The following is a 24,924-nucleotide window of genomic DNA, read 5'->3' as shown; positions in this document are numbered from 1 at the left end:
AACAGAACTGTGACAGGAAACCTGCCAGGGTGCCTGCAGGGCCCGGAGATGATCAAGAGGGGGAGGAGGGGGGGTAGCTCAGAGAGAATAAGGTAGCGGCACAAAATCTCAATTTTTTTTCCTTCTTTTGTGTTCACCATGAAAGGACTCTGATGGGGCCCATGCCAGCACCTTCTCCATGTGAGATGTCTAGCAGGTCCTGCAAAAAATCATAGCATTCAGACACATTATGGACTGAACAAGCCAAATGAAGAGTAACATGAGGCCAAGGGCAGATGTATTTCTAATGGAACGCAAGAATGAGTCACATGAACCTGTTGTGCTATGTAATTTCTTGCTTAAAAGTGCTTTGGTACCTGAAGAACAGCAGGTGGCAAATGTAATACCAGAATTAAAAGGGTCCCAGGGTGACCCAGGGGAATACCATCATGAAACCTGAGGCTTATACCAAGAAAATCAGCAGGTGATAAAATAACAGTCTGAGAAAACACAGAAATAAATACAACAGGGCGTTTGGTTTTCTGCAAAGGGAAATCCAGTCTCTCAAACTTACTGTGGTTCCATGCAGGAATCACTGGCACATGGATACCACAGAACCATGTGATACAGCACGTGTAGACTTCCAGCCAAGTTTGACAAGCTCCCTGACAAAATACTCCTAAGGAAATTTGGCCTTGACAGAAAACAAGATCTGTGTATACAGAAAGAGACATGAGGCAGAGGAGGACGAAGCTTTCAGTTCACATAGGAAAAGAGGGCAGATCAAAAGGGATCTGTGCTAGTATCGGAGTCGCTCAGCTCATTCCTATGTGACCTCGGCAACGTGGGGGAGAGCACACTAAGAGAATTACAGATTATACTCAATTACTCAGAGCAGAGATTATGAGGGTCACCTGCAAAAGACTAGTTTTAAGCACTGAAGACCACACAAATGAAGTACCTCAAGATTTTTCACATTTTCCTTTTACATATTCAGTTGTTTTGTGAAAAATCACCAACCAAAACTCTCAGAGAAATTTTCTCAGCAATACTTTGGAGGGCAATGAGTCAAAACCATCCTCCTTTTCAATGAAATCAAACAAGACTTGACTGCTTAGGGGCTATGAGGACAAAGCACTTGCAATCTTTCCCTCATGTTTATTTCAATGGAAAGATCTCTCATAATTCATTATGAAATGATCAGTGAATAATAAAAATGTTTATTCACCAATATCATAAAACAGTGCCATTCACCCTACCCCAGTCATCAAATGATAAAAACTTCAAAAAGCAGCAGCATTGAGTTTCCGTCATGGGACAAATGTGAAAGAGGAATGGGAAAGACCTGAAGTTACTGTTATTAAATCAAAAGGGCTGGAAAAGAAAAGAAAAAAACCCAAACACAACAGCAAATATTTATTCAAATGCTTTGTCTCAATGCATTTAGTGTAGCTGGAAAATGCTTATAATGATTTGCTACATTGTTTTTATGTCTTGCTCTTGGACCTGTGTGGTTAGCCAAAATTTGGTTGCATATTATTTGTTTAGAAGAGAAAGAGATAATGGAGCCTGTCTGTTTTAAGCAGTCCTGTTTACTCAGTAGAAAGCTTCCCTGGAGAGGAAAGAAACTCTGCTTTCAGACACAGTACTCTTAATATCTTTGAACATACTGCAACTACAGAAACTCTTGAAACTCTTTTTGCTTTTATTCAGGAACTGACTACTATCACCACATGTGAGCCTATCTCTGATGTTTCCTTCTCTGTCTTTCTCACATCTTCGTAATGCACTGAAACTCAGCTGTTCTCTCCATTTCAAATGGTGACACATGGCTAGAATACAGGTATCTAAGGGGGATAACATGATAATAAAATAATAATGACTGGCAGAAATTTCCCCCCCCTTTTTTTTTTTTGTCTTACCTGAAAAATACCTTAAACAATGTAAAGCAAAAGATCTTTAAACCAGCACATCATTGATTAGTCCCAAAACTTACAAAGTAAGTTTGCTTTGCATTTGTGCAAGAATGTTTTATGCTCCTACTAAGGATAGCAAGAAAAAAGAACAACTGATTTTTTACTTATTAACATGCAGCTTAATAAATTTGGGACTACAGCTGCATTCAAAAGTCCAAAACCAGAGATTTCTATCTTTTCCATTGTCTACCTGAGATGCACAGCTAAATTTGTCAACTGTATCTATTTATGAAGAACTGCTTCCTCTAGGTAAGACAAGAAGGAAAAGAGAAAATGGCACATTTTTAGAGTTAGAATAACAACACCTTTTTTTGTAGCAAGCTGTTTGGTGGGTTTTGGTTGGTTTTTTCTTCTACGAAAATGATTGTGTTCTGTCGCAGCACTCTGAAAACTAGCTGGATGCAACGAGGTCTTTTACCATTACATACCAGCATACTCTTCATGTCAGTCCCTCTGCTACCTTCTCCTAGTCTCTCCTCATCCAGGGCACGCATTCTTTCTCACTTCTCTCTGTTTCTTCCTCCTCTCTCTTCCTTGGCTGCCCAACCACTTAACAGAACCAGCCACAGCTGCACCTTGTCTACACCAGCCAACTCACCGCCCCTGAAGCCAGCCCACAGCTGTATATTATCAATGTTAATTAACCCAGCTTCATTCCTCTACAGTGTTCTAGGATGCTGAAACACAGTTAACCTTCCTGACCAGGACACTGCCTATTTTTGAGCAAGTACTTTATTAATAAAAGAACTGTCTTTTACTTGATTGAAGACAACAGACAATGAATCAGTCAGAGGTTCACAAACAGGGCTGATGCTGCTTTGTTGATTCACAACCATTTCAGCTCCCACCTGCCTGCCCTGAGATGCTCCTGGGAGTCTGTAGTCTGAGTCACTACACAGGCAGAAATAAACATTACCAACTGCTGTAAAAGATAAAACCATATGAAAAGGAGGAGTTCCCAAACTCCTCTTCGGATTCACCAATGTGAACTTCCTACCCAGAGTGCTCCTATGTCTATTAGCCTGCATGAAATCCGCTAACAGAAGGGACAAAACCTCTGTCTTTAGACTTTATTACTGTGTTCAAACATGGCAAGACATTTTCTACCAATAAATTCACATGGAAGACTAAGTTTTAAGACACAAACAAAGACTGAAAAAAACAACAAAAAAAGGAAAAATTAAAAAAACGAACATTGTGAAAATATGCATTACTCCAGGTTGACCAAAATAAGATACATCACAGTGCCTTGAGCAACAATCCACCAAAAAAAGGAATGTTCACTTACATTAATATTTTTATTTGCCAGTTTGTGGCAGCATTTCTTAGGCAGACACATTTAACTGACCTTTACCCAATATATGTGCTATTAACACAGCTGTGAAAACCCATCCTAAATTACAGTCTTACCAAATAAATTGGTATTCTTGTAAAATAATTTCCTAAGTAAGCTCTGTGTTACCTATTCAATTGTTCCTAGGAGCTCTAAGGCATTCATATACACATATAAGACCTGTTCCATGGAAGTATGCAGGATATTTATCAGATGTCAAATTTTGAAGACTTAAGCATTTTCGGTAACCAGCTCAATGACTTGTCTAATATTGAAAAATCTTAAACACCTCCCCAGACATTTTCCTCTAAGAATGTAAGAATATATATTCAACTGTGAAAACACCACACCTAATTCCTAAATATGAATTTACTCTAATTTATTCAGATTCAGTACATTAAAATTTTCATTGATTTTGGGGGAGAGGTTAAGAAAGATACTTTTTTATACAATGGCAAATAAGTATTTTGATCTGCATCAGCTCAACTGACAGCCCTGCAACAGAGATTGCTTCCAACACTAGAAGACTGATGACATTATGTCACTCAATTGGCAACAAACTATAAAAAGTCATCTTTTTCTCTATGTTTCCAAGTATTTCTCCCTTTTTCCTCTTCTGTCTTCACATTTGCTAAGTGTCAGAGTGGTGACCCTCTCCCACCTCCCTAACCCATACCACTATCCACACCGGCATGCCCCATCAATAACTGCAAGTGGACCCAGCTGCCCTGCCCTCCCATTTCCCCAGCTGCCAGCAATCACTGCTTCCCTGCTGCCACTTCCAGACAATCAGTCACCCCGTGACGCCTCGTGCTGCCATCCTGTCAAGCGGCATGCACTGACACTCCCAAGGAACACCAGTGGTTTTTTGACTGGTAGCACCAAGTGCAGTTCAATTATAAAAATCGAGGCCAGGGACTTGTATCCTCAAGAACTCCCCTCTTTCCCCAAGCTGTGGGCCTAAATCCAGCTAGTCATTCAAATTTCTAGCCAAGGATACAAGGAACTGAATTCTGCACTGAATAGGTGGCTCAAAGGTTTTCAAGAAAATAAGACCAGAGTTCCCTGCCCCTCTGTTGTCAAGTTAAAATATATTAAAAGTTTGGCAAACTGGATTAAATCACTGAAACACAGGATATTTCTTGTGTTTGATGATTTATAGTCTTTTCTGCTCTGAACAAAACTAAGATGCACATAATGCTTTGCAATGTCCAAACTGAATGAACACGCAGAGAAAGCATTCTTTTCTTTTCCCACATTCTTATGTGTATCATTATTTTCTAGGAAGTGCTGAGAACTGTAGAGTATTTCATAGTGATAACTTTTACTGACACAAAATACTCCAAAAGAACACAATGAATCACACTTAACCATCAGCTTTTCTTGGGTTTCTCTCACAGTGTAAAGCAATAGATACATGTATTTTATCAGAACAAGGTGGTGAATAGCACAATTAGTTAACGAAACACATTTCATGCCAGTATTTTACTCTAAAATCTGTTATTTTTACAGCCTTCCCAGTTTGGAAAGCTGTAACTGGGGCCAATGGACTTCAAATAAAGCCTAGGGGCCTTCAACACACATCATACTCATAGAGTAGCTGATGAATTCACTGATGAAGACAGCAGAACTCTCATCCTACGCAAACAAGGGTGAGAAGCTTTTTGCTGAATAGAAAATACCAGTTAAGCAACACACATTACCCCGTGCTGACATCCAGAACCCCTTCAAAGTAAGCCCTACAATATTAAACCAACAAAGTTTTTGATGAATTGATGAATCATTATGGTTACACTGCTTCCCCTTGTGCTTCTTGAAAAACACATGAGGTTAGAATACAAGCTGTAAATCGGAAATTAGCGAAGTCATACCCATGCTGTGCAGAAATGCATACGCTATTGCCAACACACAGTACTAAAACAGCAGGAAGAACTGCAAAACCATTCCAACATTGTTTCTTGCTGCTGCTTCAGATGCTCTGCCAGTACAACCAGGGCTGTGACAAAACACTAATGAGCACAAATCCATCATAAAGTACTTGCATGACAGTAAAATGAAGAAAATATTTCAACGGAGTTATCCAACTACAAATGAGGTAAATCCAAAAAGCAAGTAACACCCCAGAAAAGTATATTCAACCGAAGATCATACCAAAAACTTGTCAACAGTCAAAATGTGTATGTCACATCAAACCTCTTATTTACAGGATCGCACCATTCTCCACTTCTTGCCTTCCTGTTGATAGCTACAAGGGCCTACAGGCACTCCCTTTGGTAAGCGAGCAAACACAGAGAGCGGCAGTGCCTCACATCAGAGTTTGCAGAATTTCCTATGCTACTCTTTGAGGGATAACATGATACAATGGTGTACAGGAATACAGGGTAAACACAATCTTATGACCCTCTTCTGACTCAACACAGAACACTGGACTTCTGGGCAAAGATCTCAACTGAAAGCCAAAACAAAGAGAAAGGAAGAAAACCCCAAGCATGGATTCAGTAAAGCCAAAAGAGAAAAGAGTAAATCGTCTGCAGGAAACTGTTCTGATCTAATTGTCACAGGAGCTAAACAGGTGTATATAGCCAAAAATTCTGTGCCTCAAAATTGCTTCCCAAGAATGGGCAAACCTACATGAGGAAACCAACTCCATCAAAATCTACACTGCTCGACCCTAGAGATTTGCAGCCCATTCACCTAATCTATAGTTGTTACTTGTTTGCAATGCTACATACATCTGAGGGTTCATGCTCTGTTAAAATAACACTTCTTACCACCAGATGAGTGCCAGAGTGCAACCAGACTGTGTGCAATGTCCACACTTGATATGAAAATGAAATATAAGCAGCATTGAGCAGCATTCCTGGAGACGTAGCACCTGGGTGAAAAGGCATTTTTATCAATATCACTAGTAAGACAGGAACTGTGTTATAACAGTCCACCCAGGGGAATCGTAACTATTAACAGCAGATAGTAAAACTGGTATTAATAAATCATAGTTAAAAACTGTTCAGTTCAAACATATGTATATACTGAAAGTAATAACAATGGGAGTTAATCTGCAAGTTTAAAATAAATCTACCTTTCTATTTATTTTGAAGAAGTTCACCTTCATTTCTAAAAGCCACTTAGAAAAAGCAACAGCAGATACTTTATGCAGTTGACGTGTGTGAACTAACATCTCTTATCTTCTCAAAAGAAGTGTTTCACTAACTGATGGGAAAACTAACACAAGATTGATTATTAAAAAGAAGCCAGCTTTCTAAATTCAGCACCATAGTTGTCTAATAGCTTTTAGCACCTTATTTTGTTGTTCCAATATAATCCATGGTTGCTGTGCTCTTTCTGATGTGCCCAATGTTCATGCCGGTTTACTACAATGAAAACTGTAGAATTCAAATATCCTGACACATCATGTTGTTAACAGAGTAAACTGTCACAAAACACAATTCCTTTCTCATTTATTTGTAAAAACAAGCCACCTTTGAGGATGAAAAAATATTTTGTAAGAGCAGCAAGATAGCATAATGAATCACAGCAAAGAGGAAAATAGAGACTATTTTTATCAATGATGTCTTCCAGGAACAGCAGGTCCAAAAAAGAATTGAATTTCATCAGGATCTGATCTCAGTGCTTACTAAATTGCTTTTTCTATATCTGACATGCTTTATAAGAAATGCCTCCAACAGAGTATCTGTGCTGGAAACTAAACGAAATGCATTATGCAATGGGCCTCCTGCCTTGGCATGCAGGTATAATCTCCTGTGCAATTCAGTCAAAAGCAAGACTTCAACCTGGAGGTTCTACTTGTTACAATGTGATGACTGTGCTTGATAAGAATGATAAACATTTCCTTTTTGACATTTCACTTTTTTCCATACGAACTATGAAGTCTATTTCCTTAATTATCTTCCAAATTCTTGATGAAAGGTTTCTTATTATCATGATTTCTGTTCAAGATTCAGAATGAAGAAAGAGAACAGCTGCAAAAAACCGAAACGCACCTACCTGACAAAGATTCACAAAAGATAGAAAATACTTAAAGATCAATAAAACACTACCTTAAGAACTTAAATATTATTTTAATTTCTAAGAACAATTGTATTACAATACAAAAGTCTGAAATATTAGCCCCATTTTGTTTTCTTTTAAATACATATTTCTCTCAGAGGGGAAGAGTCAGCAGTGTCAACAGTTGCTAGTATCAGCTGAGTTTGCAGATACTGTTAAGGAGAAGAGGCTGACAGCTTCTCTATGTCTTTAGAAGAATTAGCCATAATAAAATATACTAGAAGAGGCACGAGAAGTTACAATTAAAGGTATGATCAAAAGCAGGGCATAGCTTGTAGACAAACAGGCTCTGGCTTAGCAAGTACCTCTGAGCCTGAAAGAAGACACTAAGAAGAAAGACGCAAAAGGTCTATAAAACTGTGTTACAGAGAGTGCTCGTAAGATCAGGGGCTCACTGCCTCTTGCAAACCAGCAGCTCAGGAACATCTAAACAAATTACCTGGTGGCAGCCTCAGAATACACAGAACAAGGAGCTTCACCCAAATACACTCATGCTATGGCACTCCTTGCTATAGGCACCAGAGGCGCTAGAAGTTTACCTCGGCTCAAAAATCAGACAGGTTCATAGAACAGGAAAACCTGTCTGCCACCAGTTTTCAAGACAGAACATCTAAATGCAATGTGGGAGAACCCCTTGGGGAAGCATAACCAGTACCACTGGTGGGACCCTTCATATATTAATCTGTATGAAACTAGAAAAAAAATAATATCCTGTAACAAAGCAGTAGTTCCTTTAAAAATCAAAACAAGGTAACATAGAAATGAATAGGTCAGTATTTCACCCAGATTCTTTGTCTCTTGACTGATTCATTATAGACATAGATATTATTAAGATAATGTTGCTGGTTTGTTTTCTTATTTACACATTTAGTATCTTCCTTCATAGAACTTTTCTTTGCTAGAGCCATTTTCTCACCTGGAGGAGCAAGTAAGGTCAAAAGTCTCTAAGTATAGCAAATTTCCGAGGTATTGAATGTGCAGTCAAGCAGTGGTCCTATTGATCAGGCTGATACTAGAGTTTAACATTTGGGGTTAGCAAAACAGCACTGTGGACCACCACTCTCAGCTGTCAGAAGAAACATTTACAGTTTCTTTACTATTGTGTTTTTGGGGTTTTTTTTTTGTTGGGGTTTTTTTGGGGGTTTGTTTTTCTTTTTTTTGTACTTGCAACTTAATGGGAACTTCTCTAGTTCAGGCATGGAATGTCAGGTATAACTACCTAACACCTGATTTTATTCAAACTGTATCCACTACTGTCATTTTCTCATTAAAGTTTGTCACTCTGTCAAGAGAGAATTTTAGGTAGAGTTTGTGCCCAGAGCCAGTAACAAATTCTGTATCACCACTATTATAATCACTTTACTACACTGCTTTAATGGCAATATTAACAGTGGCATTAATGCCACATTTAGATTAATTTAGGTAATTTAGGAAAAAACTTGGATTTTCTAGGTATATTTCAGATGCTTTAATTTTCAACAAATGTGTGCCGTTGTAGATATATCATATGCGTACATACACACATGGAACCTGCAATGCTGACATACTTCATCCACAAGCCCATCCTCACATCTTTTTACAGTACAGTGAAATTTTACATTTAAATGCTTTTCTTCTCAAATCCCAAGACTCTTCCAGAACAAAAATCAGGAATTATTTACAAAGCATCTCCTACTATCTAGCCATATAAGCTGTTTTAAACTTGAGCACTGCTATACTGCTTGGAGGTATTGATGGAGAGCCAAATGCAGACTCAGCACACTTCTTTCAGAAGAGGGTGTTCTGTCTCAGCATCAGAAGAGGGCGTTCCAGCTCGCTGTGAATTTCCTCATGCTTTAAAGGAAAGACTGCTAGGATTTAAGCAAGGTTTTCTACAGAGCAGAAGCAAAGCTAATTGCCCTGGTAGTGATGATGATGCGCTGCCCCCTCCTTACCCTACACTGCATTGTGTAGCCCACAGCTGGAGGCAGGGAAACGCTCTTTGCCATGGCACACCACATTCTCTCTGTATTCTTCACATTTTGGAATGGAGGTCAGGACACTAGTCACAACCTGAGCTGCTGCGCTGGGACAGCAAGGCTCCTTTGGCTGCTCCCTCCCTGGTATGATCCCATTGTGGACGGCACAGCTGGGAAGGCTGCTGGCCCCTCAAGGGCACACACTGTCTTGGGAACACCACAACGACAACAAGTGGAATAAGGCCACATTTGTACTGTAGGATGCAGTGGATCAAGGAGACTCCCAAGTTACCTTTAAAACACCAGGACAACCAAAAAAACCCAGGTAAAGCAGCCGAATGTGAGCTGCCACGCCTACGTTGCTATCAAGAGCCATACTGTCAAAGCCAAGCCTGGCAAGCAAGTCTGTGCCAAATCACCTGCCTGCAGATGTGTAAGATCACACAACTGCTGATGAGAAGGTGACAGCAAATCCTGCTGCTCTGTTTCTGCAAAAGGCCACAAGACTTCATGGTTATCAAAAGGGAAGCAGCACTCAGAGTGACTCCTGCAGCCTCAAAGGGTTCCTCTACTTTATTGCCCGTTACCTGCAAGTACACAAGTATCTGCAAAACCTTAACTGATGAATCACTATTTGATTAACTGAAGAACTAATAAAATCTGCACCCTCTGCACTGTGGCAATAAGGTGAAAAGACAACTCTTTCTTCCTAACCCCTAATGAACAGCTAGATTATAATTTAAGGGGATAGCCTAGCTATTGAAATGGTAATTATCTCTACAAGGACCAGTGTTATCACATAGATGAGAATTTTTCTGAAGTTCACTGATACAGCATCACTGCTAAAGTATTTTGTCTAAATTTCAACAATTTAAACATTTAAATATTTCTAAATTACATTTAAGGATCAAATAAATTAATACATATGCTTCCTCTTTGGCAACAGCTCTACTTCATGCCATAACAAACACGGCTTTATGAAACAGAAATGCATATTGTGAAAGTGCCTTTTTTGTCATGGCAAATATCCAAGACAGCAATTAAATCACACAAGTAGTTGATTGTATATTCAAGATACAGACCCCAGCTCAGAATGAGACAGAGATGGTACTTTCTCAGGCACTCTTTCCACTCCTGAAGGTCTAGTTTTTAGGAGTGAAAGGCTCAGTCATTTCATATCTGAAATTCCTTAATGGTATCACAGAGAGCAAGACAGTTTCAAACCCCAGGTAGTGAATATCTTGCAGAAGTGAGGAATCACACTTTCCTACTGTCCTCAAGTTATTCTTTTTCTAAGCTGTGTAGTCTCACACATTATGCTAAAGTCTTCTTTGTTATGAGGCAGGTGGGGTTTTTCTTCTTCTTTCTTCTTCTTTTTAACAAACTTTAAAATAAGAACTAGAGAATGAAGTCTACAGAAGGAGGAAAAAGCAAGATCTCATCAACTTAAGACGAGGATGCTTGGCACTTTTTGTACTTCATTAATTCATCAGATTTTTGACATTGATTCTGCCACACAAGAAGGTGTTTTACACTAGTGAACCTGTACTACTGCACACATTGAACCCACCAGGCACCCTGACGATCTCTCAAACGTTTTATGTATTTGACTTATGTGGCTGACGTGCCAGACCAAAGTTTGAATCAAAGCTGATCATCTCCATTGCTGAAAGGAAGTGACTTCTAATTACAGCTCCACAATTACTTGTTCCAAGCAAAATCAGGACCCTTTTTCTTCTTAGCTTCTAACAAAGCTGTAAAAAATCATTGTTTTCCCACTAGTGTTCCCAGAAAGTTACTAAACATTTTGATAAATATCAGGCAATTAATGGAACATTTCCATATTTGGAAAAAAGAAGAAAATTATAAATATAAAATCAGTCATTTTTATCAGTTTATTCCCTCTTTACTCTTAATTAAAGGAATCAGAATTGAAATTAACTCTCTAAAATTTCACTATACAGCTTCATAAATACCTAGAAAATGTGCCTGTTTTCACCATTAGCTCAGTATCCAGCCCAGACTGGGTCTCTGGTGAACTACCAGAGTTCCTGCTCCTCCTGCAAAGAAGTCCCAACAGCCAGTGTGTATCATGGGTCACTTGATAACCCAGTCCTAGCCATAAACAAAATGTATTTCTCTCACCCCAAACACAGTTTCAAATTTGATCTGCAATGTATTTTTCTTTTCCTATTTCATTTTTGACTATGTATTGCCAAAAACGTCTCAGTTTTCAGTCAAGCTTGATCCTTTTTCCCTTAAAAACCCCAACTCATCCATTTTAAGAAGGATTAGTGAAAACCTGAGGCATGTGTATCATGCTCAACCAATTATCTTTTCATGTCATAAAAAATCTATGTGTCTTCCTGTTCTGTCTTCCCACGAAACTCAGTATTCTTCCCCGCCTCTTGTGGTATGTACAAACATACGAGGCAAGATCTCCAACATAGTAATCCCACATTTAAAGCAAGTTTTCTGTACCCGTAGAGGTCAATCTATTTCTGAAATGCAACTTGGTTAAAATCACCAGCAGGAAAGTATCTTTCAGACTATATTCACTTATTCTGTAGTCTGCTATAATTTTCTCAACTAGAAATAGTGGTTTCAATAACTAAAACATCTGGTTCCTTTAAATATTCATTAACAATCTAAGTTAAAAGCATGGTTTTGTTTGTTCTTGAAGTGAAAGCAGCCAGCTAAACTTTTCCTCTATCTGAAATACATCTATATTTAAACTCATGAGTTCTTAGATATGAACTGTGACTGTCCTGCCTGATTAACGTATCAGGTAAGTAAAGTTCTTGCCTGCCTGCTAAGAGAGAACATAGAAAACAATTCCAAAGTTCATGTATTCACATATTAAACTTACAAATTTACTGACAATTCTTTTTAACCATGCCGACTTGGCATATTCCCAAATACATAAAAATTAATTACCTGTAACATTACACCTTCATAATTTTAACCTTTTCATGCTTCACTACTTTTCAGTGACATTTACTTTAAAAAAAGGCTCTAGTCATCAAGAGGTTGCATATGAAAGACAATCAATCATAGAAATAGAAAAGATAGGGAAAAATCATAACAGAAGACTTAAAACACCTTTTATGACTGCTTATCAGGCCCTATGAGATAATCAATGGCTTCTCAAAGCTTACATTTTGACTGTGCCGAGTCATTTCCATAGAGTTAATTCAAAATGACCAATCCAAGTTATAAAAAAGTCTATGCTAGTGAATTTACTGTGAATGCTACTGATAGTTAAATGTTGTCTTGCCTTGAACTTAATATCAAGCTGGTGACCTCTGTATGGCTGCAATTAAAGTGGAAAAGAGTGAGAAAAATGCAAATGAAAAGTTCATTCATAAACTTTAAAGGGTAAACTGCACCCAAGAGAGGATCTTATCATTGCTTTTGAACTGCTTTCCAACTTTCAAAGCAATTTAAGATTGCCTATCGGTTCATCATGCATCTATGCTTTAATTTAATTAGAAGAATTGCTAGCTGCTGCTCAACTATACTGCAAATAACTTGGCTGTAACAATTTGCCTTTTTCAATAAAAAATACACTGAAAACTGCATACATGTCATGGAAATCAATCTTCATTTTCCCGTTCTTAATCAGAGTTTCAGGTTTTACCTAAATTGCTAATGAAAAATTAATTCCTGAAATATGGGTCAATTTGCTCATCCTTCAGCCACTGGCAAATGAAAATGAGACTATTCAAAGTCTCAGTTATGAAAAAGATTCTTTTAGACTTTACTGAACAAGCAACAACCCAAGAACATATAGATACAGACCCAATTTTTGAAGCATTTCTCTGGTTAGCTCTTGTAGTATAGCTGAAGTGACACCATTGCCTTGTCTACCAAATAATTTTTTACTAGTAAATACACAGGAACTCATTCATCTTACAGCCCAACAGTTGTCAGCACATGCAATCGTTCACCGAAGATTTTAGTCTCATTAACACCAACTGCTAGGCTTTTCTATAATTAATATTCTAGGATATGATACACAGATAAGAAAGTACATAAACCTTTTAGTAGCAAATAATGATTTGTCAACGTTTTTCGTCACACATTTACTCAGATACAGTAGTATTTGTAAAGAGAAGGCAAAATGATTATGGCATTAAATATGAGAATGATTTCATACAGAAAGCTGGACAACACATGCATATAGTAACCCAAAACCCCTGGACTACAATGTACAAGAGCCCTGAGTTTCTGTGCTCTGGAGCTACTACATTGATTAGAGAATGGCTGCAGAAACATTAAACAAAATGTCAGCTTTCACCTTCAATAATTTATTGTATAGACCGTATAGAAACTCTGAAATAACAGCTGTTAGTAGTTGATCTTCTCAACTAAACATTTATTTAACATCAAAGCATGCTTATGCTTATTTCTCTTTCCTATCAAGCCCTGAAACCATGACATAAAAAGAACACATGGGTTCATTATTGGTAATGAAAGAGGAATCCTCAGGCAACATGAATGTAGTTGAGGTCAAAGATGAATACAGCACACCCAATAAAAAAATTACTGCATTCCTATGTATTGATTACTGAGAAATGCACATCTGAATTCAAAGCTAAGATCAGTTTCTAACATAGAAAAGGGATAAAGAAACAGATGGAGGGAAAAGATAACAAAAAACTACTATGCAAGAGAGAGACAGAGCAACTCTACTGGGCTAGGCAGCAAGACATGTATCTATAAACAGCTAACCTACTTTCCCAGAGTGCCCCAGCATACCTCTAATTTCAGCATAAGTCTCGATGCCAGGTACCACTACAGAGCTGGACACTGCCTATTCAAAATGCAAAATTACTTCTTTCCTTACTGAAAATATTTGCATAAAGAGAAACATGCAGTTCTCCTAATGATGAAAGTTCTATTTTCTCTGGAAGCCACAAACCCAAGCTACACTTTAAACATTCCACCAGACATAATTGTGCTCAGTCATGGTCTAATTCCAGGAAGAAGTGTAAATACCATCCCCTACAAGAGCATTTAGGATCCATCCCAAAAATTGGACAGCACCTATTTTGCTGAGAAAGGAATAATCAGAAACAAATTAAATCTCAAATAATTTCCTGGTGCTTGATGCAACTCAGTCACAAGCACAACTCATAAGACTATAATACAGGCAGAGTAAGCCAAAGGCTGGCAAACCCCTTTTACCACGCTTCAATAAAAAATTCCAAATCTTAGTAAAAATAAGGCAAAGGGGAGGAAAAAGGCATATTGAGATAAAACTGCTTCAGAAACTAACAACTTCCTAAATTAGCCATGAACATTTGCAGTTTTAAACAGACCATATCTAACCAAGAAATAAATGATTTGGCAAGAAAAACTGGCAGCCTAACCTGATTTTTTAGTTTTACGCAGTGTGACTGCATTTGACCCACCTGCACATTTGACTTTAATCAGTCATACCTACAAGAACAGGCAAGAAAGAAACCACTTCCATCAGGGGTAAGCATTCCTGCTATTCTGTAAGATTTTACCCTTCACAGGTAAAAGAGGCAGACTCCTTATATGCTGAAAGGATTTATTAAAGTTGTTTTAACCACACATACTCACTTCAACTCAGACTGAATTTCTAATTTGCCAATTTAGGAAGACTGTTTCAGTGCCACAGAAATCTAACAGCATCGTATGGAAGATCAGGCTGCATTAGTAAGTTTCTCTCAAACCTCAGGGAAGGTTATTTGGTTTTAGTTTGCATGGTAGATACCTGCATAAAATGTCTTCCTTGGGTAGGTAATTCCCATAGCAAAAAATATAAATAAATAAAAACCCACTTAAAAAAACCCCACAGAACATTTTGATGAAGTTTATTCTTTGACTAATAATTCTGCCGTTATCATTAAGATGGGGAGATGCCATTTCCGGAAGTTTCAGACACTACTAGTTTTGCAATTTTTTTATATTTGCGATTTTTATATTAATGCATGTGTCTGAGAAAATTTTCAGGAGGTTTTCTGTTTTGAAGGAAGTAGTATTTGTACAGTCGGAAGGCAAGGAACTGCACTGAAATTATGTTAGAAAGAACTGGAAAGTGCTTGTCACCCTCAAGCCCAGAGCTACCAAAAAACCAGCACATGCTCTGCAATGTTAATTAGCTATCAATAAGCACCATAGAACTCACTTGTACAGAGCTGATCAAACGTGTTTACTTAGGAAGTGTCCTGTGCTCCCAACAACAGCCCCACTCACTGATCAAATTACTTCAGTCCTCCACCAAACTCGGTTTTTCTTTTCCACCCCAATAAAACTAGCTTTTCCTGCACTGCTGTAATCTCAGTTCCCTCCTACGGCATTTCCAGTTCTCACACTCAAGAGAATTACCCATTTCCTCCACATCCCAACGGTCTCCCTACTACAATAGGTGATGGTGACCAGAAGGTACCATAAAGGGTCAGTCCCTAATTCCCAAAACAATAATTGCAAATAACTGCTAAACCACAATACACCAGGGAAGGTGGTACAAAAGTTATTTTACTGCAGCCATTATAGTACATCACCCTATGATGCTGAGCTAGAATGCTGCAGAGGAATAGGAAACAGCTTGGACAAAAAACATTGTGATTGCCTTTAGAGTTTCAGCAAGAAAGGACAAGATAAGATGTGAGTTTTAAAAAGCACCTGTCATTTTTGACACAACTATCAGCCTGATGCAAAACACATTTTTCCGTACTGAGAACTCTTCAAGCAATTCTAAATTCCAAGATTTACTCTCTGTCAAGATACACTGAGGATTTGATGCATTTACTATATAGCCATAATTCTTAATATTATGATGGTTTATTATCCTTTGCATATAAGAAAGTCAATGAAATATTTTGTCCCTTGCATGAAGTACACAAAACCTTTCTCCTTGTAAAAAAAAAAAAGGTTGTTGAAACAATCAGAAAAGACTGCTCAGTTTTAAATATAGAATATATAATGACCTAAATTTTGCAATTAAAAAAAATTGTAACTCTTGATTTCAGTGACAGTAGAGCAAAACTGTTCATTTCACCTTATCATCAAAAGTACGCAGCTTCTACAGTTTCAAAACTGTGTTACAGGATGTGTGCAGTTGTCTACAGGGAAGACTCCTTCCCTGACTGATCAAGTGAGGCTTTCAATCAGCAGGATTATAATACCACCTCTTCAAAGTTCAGTTTTCTTCCCCTAAATCCAAACTAACCTAACTAAAGAGGTCCTTCTTGGTCATAAAAGCTTGAGGGCTTCTAGGGGCACTTCCTGTTCTTCAGTACCTTTTTTACTCCCCTTGATGACACTGTTCTTTAGGGAATGTTTTTCACTGGGTTTTTTTAAGCCTTTCATCTAGCAGTCCTGCTCAGACTCAACTCCTTGAGGCTCTGCTCAACAGGGCAGCTGAGCCCACAGACTTAGTAAGGTCCCTGCTGACACAACTCCTAAGGATACAGAGGATAATTAGTATAAAAATAAATACTTTCCATGTAAAGAGATCTATCAGTGGTGCATTAATAAGCAATGTCTCATAATGCAGCTAGATATTTAAAGTGTTGAATCTTGAATTAGTACAAAGAAAGCCTCATAGGTGTCATGGAGTATATTAGTGTTCACATGGACTGATAATTACCCTGTGGAACTTGATAAAGGATCAGCTTGTTGCAAAAATAGTCCAGCAACTGATTAAATAAACCTAATCTATACTTTACTGCTAATTGGCTTTTCTTCTTTGCATGATGATGGAACAAACTGAGTATAGAAATGGACAAAACCTTCACAAAGTGAGCATAACAGGAACAGATCGAAGGGGATAGAGGGAGGAGAAATTATCTTTCCAGTGTTATGAGATATTCATGAGGTTATATTTTCTAAACTCCATTTGATAACTTGCACATCCTGATAATAATTGCTAATTTACTGAAGTCTTCCTGAAATGGGGGGGGGCAAGGGGAAGGAGAAATCACTTAGCACATTTGATCAGACACAGAAACACTAAGGCAAATACAAAATTATGTAGCAACAAAACAAACAAACAAAACCACAAAACCCAAGCAACAAACAACACAGGTTTTCTTGCAAACTACAATTTAGCTAACAACAGTAAATTCATTCCTAGAAAGTAGGATGGTGGCAATTAGGAGACACACACAGAAGTGGGTTCAGGAGGTTTATGCATGCATCCTTTCATCCAGCAAAGACACTACTTTCCTTTTATAATGCAATATATTTGGCTTAATACACTTGAAATTTGAAAGGTTTATGCTAGCTCATTGTAAGACATCACCGAAGCTGTACTTTGCATTCACCTAAAGGAAAAAAGTTGAAGGATTGGCACATGTATTATGAGACAGAAATTCAAACAACTTTGAATACTGTCATACAGTGGGGCTTTGGTGTCTTTTCTTCAAGATAATTTTTGAAAAGATTATTAGAGGCCTCAAAACTTAGTAGATATGTTTCTTTTCCGTCCTGGTCTGGGAACTTGTAAAGCAGCTTACTCTATCACTGTCATGGGCACTGAATCAGACTCAACAGGTAGCACTTCACAAGCAAATTACTGCCCAGGGAAGCAATACATAATCTAAAGTGTGGATTACAGGCTGTTAACTTAGCTTTGTCCAGGCTTTGGCAGCGGCAAGGCAGTTTAGCTCTCACTTACCACTCACCTGCCACAGGTTTAATCATTCAGAAGCACTAATGTGCTATAAAAACATTCAAAGTTTGTTTACTCCAAACATGAATCTCTGCCTCCTCTAGAAAGCTACAAGAGCACCTCACATGCATTTGATATCAGAGACACTGATGTTTATATGACCTTAGCTGTGATCCTAGACCTAGTAAGGCCATCACAGTCATTAATTACAGTAGCTTATTGGTGGCACTGCAAAAATGACACTCACAAAACCAGGCAACCACCAATGAGGAACGGTCACATCTTGTGGCAAAGCTCAGTTGGCTACACACAGCAGCTGGCTGAGCAAGAAGGCACTATCACAACACTTCATTCCATATGTACGCTCAGACAGGACCATCACACAACCTTTGGCTCTGCTTGGAAGATGTCCAGTTTTGAGGGGATTTACACTGTCCGTGCAAATGGCAGAAATGCAAAACAGGTTTTTACAAGTGTATGAACTAATCAAACAGCACTCTGCCCAGACTGGAGCAGATATCATAATAGTATTAATACTGCCATGAGTCAGACCAGCTCTCAGAAGGCATAGGGTAAACCTTGATATTGTACTTCAGGAAAATAAATTGCTCTCTGGTAACAAACAGATCCGTTACTTTTGCTGGCCTCTTCCATCTCTGCCTGCCAAAGACCATAAACAAAGCACATGCTGTATGGATTCTTCATTGCAAATGTATCCAACTGCTTTAGAGTGTCTAAGGGAAAGAAGCTTGGAAAGGAAATATGATTTTTACCTGAGTAAATTCATGGACAGACGTCAACTAAAACAAGTAATTGTGAAAGACTGAACAAAAAAATTATTCCTACTAGTTACATTCAATGCTTTACTTTAGGGATCAGCTGAGTAGTCAACTTGCCCCGTAAAGCAGGACTTCTTTTTCAAGCTACTGCTTCTGGATAATTCAACTTTGTTCTACATTAATTAATATTGCTTCTCATATTCATTGAAAAATGAAAAATAAAACTAAAAAAAAAAAAAATTATGTTGGACTACAAATAGTCCTTTAGCCTATGTAGTAGCTACCACTAAAACACTCCCAGCAAACAGCACTCTTCTATTCCATTTGCTACACACGCTGGAGCTTCCACAACTACAGTGTAGTAAATTTTGGTCTTTTAAAAAAAAACAACTGGTGCAAGTAACTTCAGATAAATCATTCTGAGGAGTATATTGATTACTATCTGCTTCTATATAACTTGACACTGTACTTAAAATCTTCGAGCATTACAGATTCAGATGAGTCTTGGCTACATGGTACAATGCAACAGTTTCACATCATGCAGAAATCTCCAATCCATCTCCGAATGAGGTACTCTGCCCAGGCTGCTTTGCCAGACCACTGCGTGAGTCCACTGCCAGCCCCTGGCTAGTCCAGACACCTCAGGCTTCTCTGCACTTTATCACACTGCTCTTGCAGGACACATTTAATACATGTGTTTACTAGCTGAATCTTTTTAGGTACCATCTGTAACTTCTAAAGAAACTATCATTTGGAAGTCAAGTAAACATTTGAGCTACCAAGGTAAAACTTTGACTTCAAACATCCCTCTTCCACTTACATTTACCAAAACTGCTACAGTGCTACAACTAGATAAACAGCAAAGAGATGGTAGTTTATCAACAGAACCGGTTTCTCATTTCATAGATCAGATTTCTCAAGGTGCAGTTTGACTCAAAAAAGCCAAAAAGCAAACAAAACAGCTGACACCTGAACAGATTGTAGCTTATGAAGTTAAACGAATGTATTTTGCAACTTGGCATCTAAATCACTAGTCAGATTTTTCCTAGCCTAGATGCCCTCCTTGGCAGACACTGACCACTTTGCCTTCCAGCGCAGCATATGTGCCTGACCAAGGGCAGGAACGGAGGCAGAGCTGGATTCCTTTCATCCGTGACAGCTGTATCAGGATAATTGTATGATTTGAATTATACCTTAAGATAACCAGATAAAAAACAAGGTAATGATCAAACACCAGTGATTAATAATTTCTGTCTCCTTTGCCTCTCTACTGAGAAGTCTATTGGAGCTGTGCAGATAAAAAGGGGTCACACTCTGTCATCCTGCATAGTTTGGGTGCCTAGTAACCCTGATGAGGCCACATACCCAGCTGGAGAGTAACTTGTGGTTGCCCAGTTTCCTTAAAACGACACTAAGCCCAAACCAAATTAATGTAGAATTTAAAGTAAAAGCATTTATTCACAAAGTCCAAAACAGACAACAATTACAAAGCATCATCAAATACCAAGGTGTAGAAGTGGTGGGGGTGGGGGCAGAAAGAGAGTTGTGTAAATCAATATGTCAAGATTAAATATGGAACATCTCTCCCCTTCCCTTTTACAACCACTTTGCTTCTGTTACAAGCTGAATATCATAGATCCTAGTCTTGCTACAACTTACAAATCAGGCTACAGTTGTTAGGAAGAGATTCTCCAGCAGAGAGAAATCACCTCCTTTGAAGATACATGTGCCCTGTAAGACCCGTTCTTCTCCCAGAAATTTGCCAAGGGGTCCAGACAAACTTATACCACCTCCCTGAAACTTCTAGCCCTCACTTATCCAGAAGGCACACAGATCACAATGATCTTGATTTACAATAAGCCCTATCTTGCCTCTTTGAGATTGCACTGTTTATTAAACCAGGACCTGTACTGTTAACCTGTGCAGAAGCAATTGAACAACTGCTGTATATTAGACACAATTTCAGCTGGTCCTAAAATGGATAAACCAACTGTGACAGTTTTTGTAACTTGCTAAAAACATCATAGGAATCAACCAAGCAGGGTGGCAGCAGTGCTTGCTGACCTAGCTCAAGCATATCTGCAGCAGGACCCCTGAGGCCAGACAAAGCAGGATGCCATAATGTGTGGGATGGGAAAAGACTACAAGGCACAGGATGGCCAGACAAATAAGGCAGAAAACAGCAGGAACCTCCACACTTACAGCTTCAACCTCCCTCGTCTCCTGGTCAGAGGAAACAGGACAGAGAGTGTGTCCTGCAATGAACAATGGAAGTCACGATCTTCACATTGATACTTAACATTAACTTAATGTCATCTTAATGGAAATGTTAATCAGGTGGGGCAATACCTACTGATTCAATCGGTTCTTCCATTTTATATTCTTAGATATAAGAAGCAAAGGTCATATATCAATAACAATTAAGAAATCCATATTTCTATTTCCCCCAGCAAGAGCTGCACAGCTCCGTGGTACCAAGCAGCATCTCTCCTATAAGGAAGGGGAATTGGCACCATCTTGCACCTAGAAAGAACAAGCTCTCGCTTCCTCCTCTTGTCATTCACTGTGTACGTTTCAGTGTGAAATGAGCCTTACATTGACCTTTATCCCTATCCAAACTGATGTATTAACTGACATACTTAGTACAAGCATCTACATGGTATAAACACATATTGTTTTTTAGTGCCTCTTGATTGAAACCCAGGAACAGCAACAAATAATCTTTTCAGGGACTAGTGACTTCCTCAGGATATTTTGAGAGCAAAACATGGACGGATAAGGAACAGCAACTCCATAATTTAGCAAATTTCCGTGAGACTCAACCCTTGCAGTGAACGAACAACTTGCCATTGTATCAAAGGTTGAATTTCGCCATCTATTCCTACACATATATATACACACAAACATACATACATCTCTTACCTTGGTTTGCTTTTGTTTAGCACATAACTCATGGCAAAAAGCATATGTGACCTTTCTAGTTACATTTCTCAATTGTGTCCAAAGATGACAGCTGCTTGCAAAACAAACATATAAAACTTACAAAAAGTCAAGAGGACTTACAGGATCTGTCAGTTCTGGCAAGCTCGCTTGGTAGGTAAGAGGTCTACAGTCACGAGTATTATTCACCAAGACACAGGGAAGAAACATTGGTCCCAAATCATCCCCATCAAGCACGTCTACTGTCAGGGTGGTTGTACTTGTCCGTCGCTCATTAAGATTTTGGGCTCGGTCCTATGGAGCAAACAAGTTGTATATGGTAAGACCTTCTAAATTCAGAATCTACAAATAAGTTTAAAGTTAAAGCTAAGGTAAAAATGTGTAAGCACCATAATTACCCATTTTCTAGAAAAACAACTAATTACAGAAACTTCAGTCCTCAAGTTTACAGCCTTAAAGACTCAGAAATACAATTAAGAGGGAAAAGTTCACCTCTTGAATTAAGAAATACTGTGAGGCATCAGAAATAATACAGTTTTGATGAATTAATTCTTAGGAAATGTATGAAATTAATGTACATGTCTTGTTACAGCTATAAAAAATCCAGCGTATTTGTACAAGATAAAAAGTCCTTTGTGCCCTACTTACAAACTGAATTAGTTGTGGTTTAACGTGGCAGGCAGCTATACACCACACAGCTGCTTGCTCACTCCCCCTCAGCGGGATGGGGGAGAGAATCAGCAAAAACGTAAAACTTAATGGGTTGAGATAAAGACAGTTTAACACAAAAAAAAGGAAGAGAAAATAACAATAATGAAAAAAGAATATATGAAACAAGTGATGCATAAAGCAATTGCTCACCACACAGTGACCAATGCCCAGCCAGCCCCTGAGCAGCAGGCCAACCTCGGCCAACTCGCCCCAGTTGTTTTTTTTCAGCATGATATCATATGGTATGGAATATCCCTTTGGTCAGTTCGAGTCAGCTGTCCTGGTTGTGTCCCCTCATAGTTTCTTGTGCACAACCAGCCTACTCACTGGCACGGCAGTATTAGAAGCTGAAAAGTCCTGGACTTGGTGCAAACACTGTTCAGCAACAACTAAAACATCAGTGTTATCAACATTACTTGATGTAATCATCCTAAACCCCAAACACAACACTGTACCAGCTCCTAGGAAGAAAATTAACCCTATCCCAGCCAAAACCAGGACAATATCCACCCCTTATTCTACACCATCTACATCATGACCAGGTCTCACACTTTCCAATACATTCCAATTAATCACGACTATCTTTCCTGTCTTTTCATATATACACACAGATATAATTCCCTTAGTCTATGAGCCATCCCTCTAAAATGACCATTGAGTTCATTTAGTCCGTGACTTTTGGCCTCCACCTGTCATAGTAGTCCTTCAAGGCAAGAGAGATGGTGTGTGGTGGTGGGATTGCCGCATGCTGAAGCCAGCTCTGGTTCCATCACCATTGCAATTGTCTGGTTCTATCATTGCTCTGCTTTGCTCAGTTTCATCAGAATTCATTCTTCATTAATCCAGGTAATTCTTACTGCAATACTGTTGATATGGCATTTAGCAATCACAGAAGTGATGACATACAGTATTATATAGCAATTAACGTCATACAATTAAAATCAATGACAGAATCAAATCGCCATGAGGTACACATCAGGCTTCCCCATCCTTCCACGTTACCCACCAAGTGCACCCAAGTCCCTGAGCAAAAACAATCCCATGGATGGGTCTGCCTTTCCCTGAGGCAGGAATAACACAGACTGTCTTTCCCAGCACATTTTTTACACACACTACAGGTGCTTTATCCCCTTCTACAGTATGTAGAAGTTTTGACTAGGCAGGACCAGCCCAACTGGCAGATCCTCTAGTGTTGACTAACACATTGAGCAAAAGCCACCTGGTACCCCAGTGTTTGAAGGTCTCACCACCCATTGCTCTCACTCTAGCCTTTAATAGCCCATTGTATTGTTCAATTTTCCCAGAGGCTGGTGCATGGTAGATGTCATATACCCACTCAATCCCATGCTCTTTGGCCCAGGTGTCTGTGAGGTTCTTTTGGAAATCAGTTCCATTGTCTGACTCAATTCTTTCTGGGGTACCATGTTGTTATAAGGCTCAGGAAAGCATTCCAGCAGTGGCATGGGGCACGAGATACGTTTCCAGCCATCCAGTGCTTGTTTCTACCACTGTAAGCACATGGCACTTGTCTTGGTGGGTTTGCAGGAGTGTGATATGGTCAGTCTGCCAGGCCTCCCCATATTTATATTTCAGCCATCATCCACCATACCAGAGAAGCCTTAACTGCTTGGCTTGCTTAACTGCAGTGCATGTCTCACATTCACAAATGACCTGTGAGATAGTGTCCATGGTGGTCAAGTCCACCCCTTGATCACAAGCCCATCTATATGTTGCATCTCTTCCTTGATGGCCTGAGATGTCATGGGCCCACTAAGCTGTAAGTAATTCACCTTTACGTTCCAATCCAGGTCCACCTAAGCCACTTCAAGTCTTAGCACCTGAGCTAGCTGATGGTTGTTTTGATGCTCTTTAGTTTAGTAGCCCACCTCCTGGGTATATGAGCATCTATATGACACACCTTCACAACCAGGTTCTCTACCTGAGCAGCAATATCTTGCCACAATGCAGCAGCCTAGATGAGTTTACCTCTGCATTGCCAATTACTTTTCTCCCATTGCTGTAACCACACCCACAGGGCATTTGTCACCATCCACGAGCCAGTACAGAGATAAAGCATTGGTCATTTTTCTCATTCAGCAATAGCTAAAGCCAGCTGGATAGCTTTCACCTCCACAGACTGACTCAATTCACCTTCTCCTTCAGCAGTTTCTATGACTCATCATAGGGGACTCCACACAGTTGTCTTCTACTTCCAGTGCTTTCCTACAATACAGCAGGACCCATCAGTGAACAAGGCATACTGCTTCTCATTTTCTGGCAGTTCATTGTACAGTGGGGCTTCTTCAGCACATGTCACTTCCTCCTCTGGTGACATTCCAAAATCTTTGCCTTCTGACCAGTCCATGATCACTTCCAAGATTCCTGGACAACAGAGGTTTCCCATTTGAGCTTGCTGTGTGATCAGCGTGACCCACTTACTCCATGTAGCATCAGCTGCATGATGTGTAGAGGGGACCCTCCCTCCAAACATCCAGCCCAGCACCAGCAGTCAGGGTGCCAGGAGGAGCAGTGC

General features: G+C 39.1%; 1 protein-coding gene across 8 annotated transcripts in view; it reads right to left on the bottom strand.

Annotated features, from left to right (window-relative positions):
• PCDH15 (protocadherin related 15) overlaps positions 1 to 24,924 on the bottom strand; it is an 821,537-nt gene that overhangs the window by 228,354 nt on the left and 568,259 nt on the right. For all 8 annotated transcript variants that reach the window (XM_055808474.1, XM_055808447.1, XM_055808438.1 and 5 more), the window contains one exon: positions 21,804 to 21,974. In XM_055808474.1, the coding sequence (XP_055664449.1) occupies positions 21,804 to 21,974 (171 nt within the window). The remainder of the gene's footprint in view (positions 1 to 21,803; positions 21,975 to 24,924) is intronic.

Source organism: Falco peregrinus, chromosome 1 (assembly GCF_023634155.1).
Source record: "Falco peregrinus isolate bFalPer1 chromosome 1, bFalPer1.pri, whole genome shotgun sequence".
NCBI classification, from domain to species: Eukaryota; Metazoa; Chordata; class Aves; order Falconiformes; family Falconidae; genus Falco; species Falco peregrinus.
The sequence above is the reverse complement of the archived record's forward strand: the minus strand, read 5'-3'. Positions and strand labels throughout refer to the sequence as shown.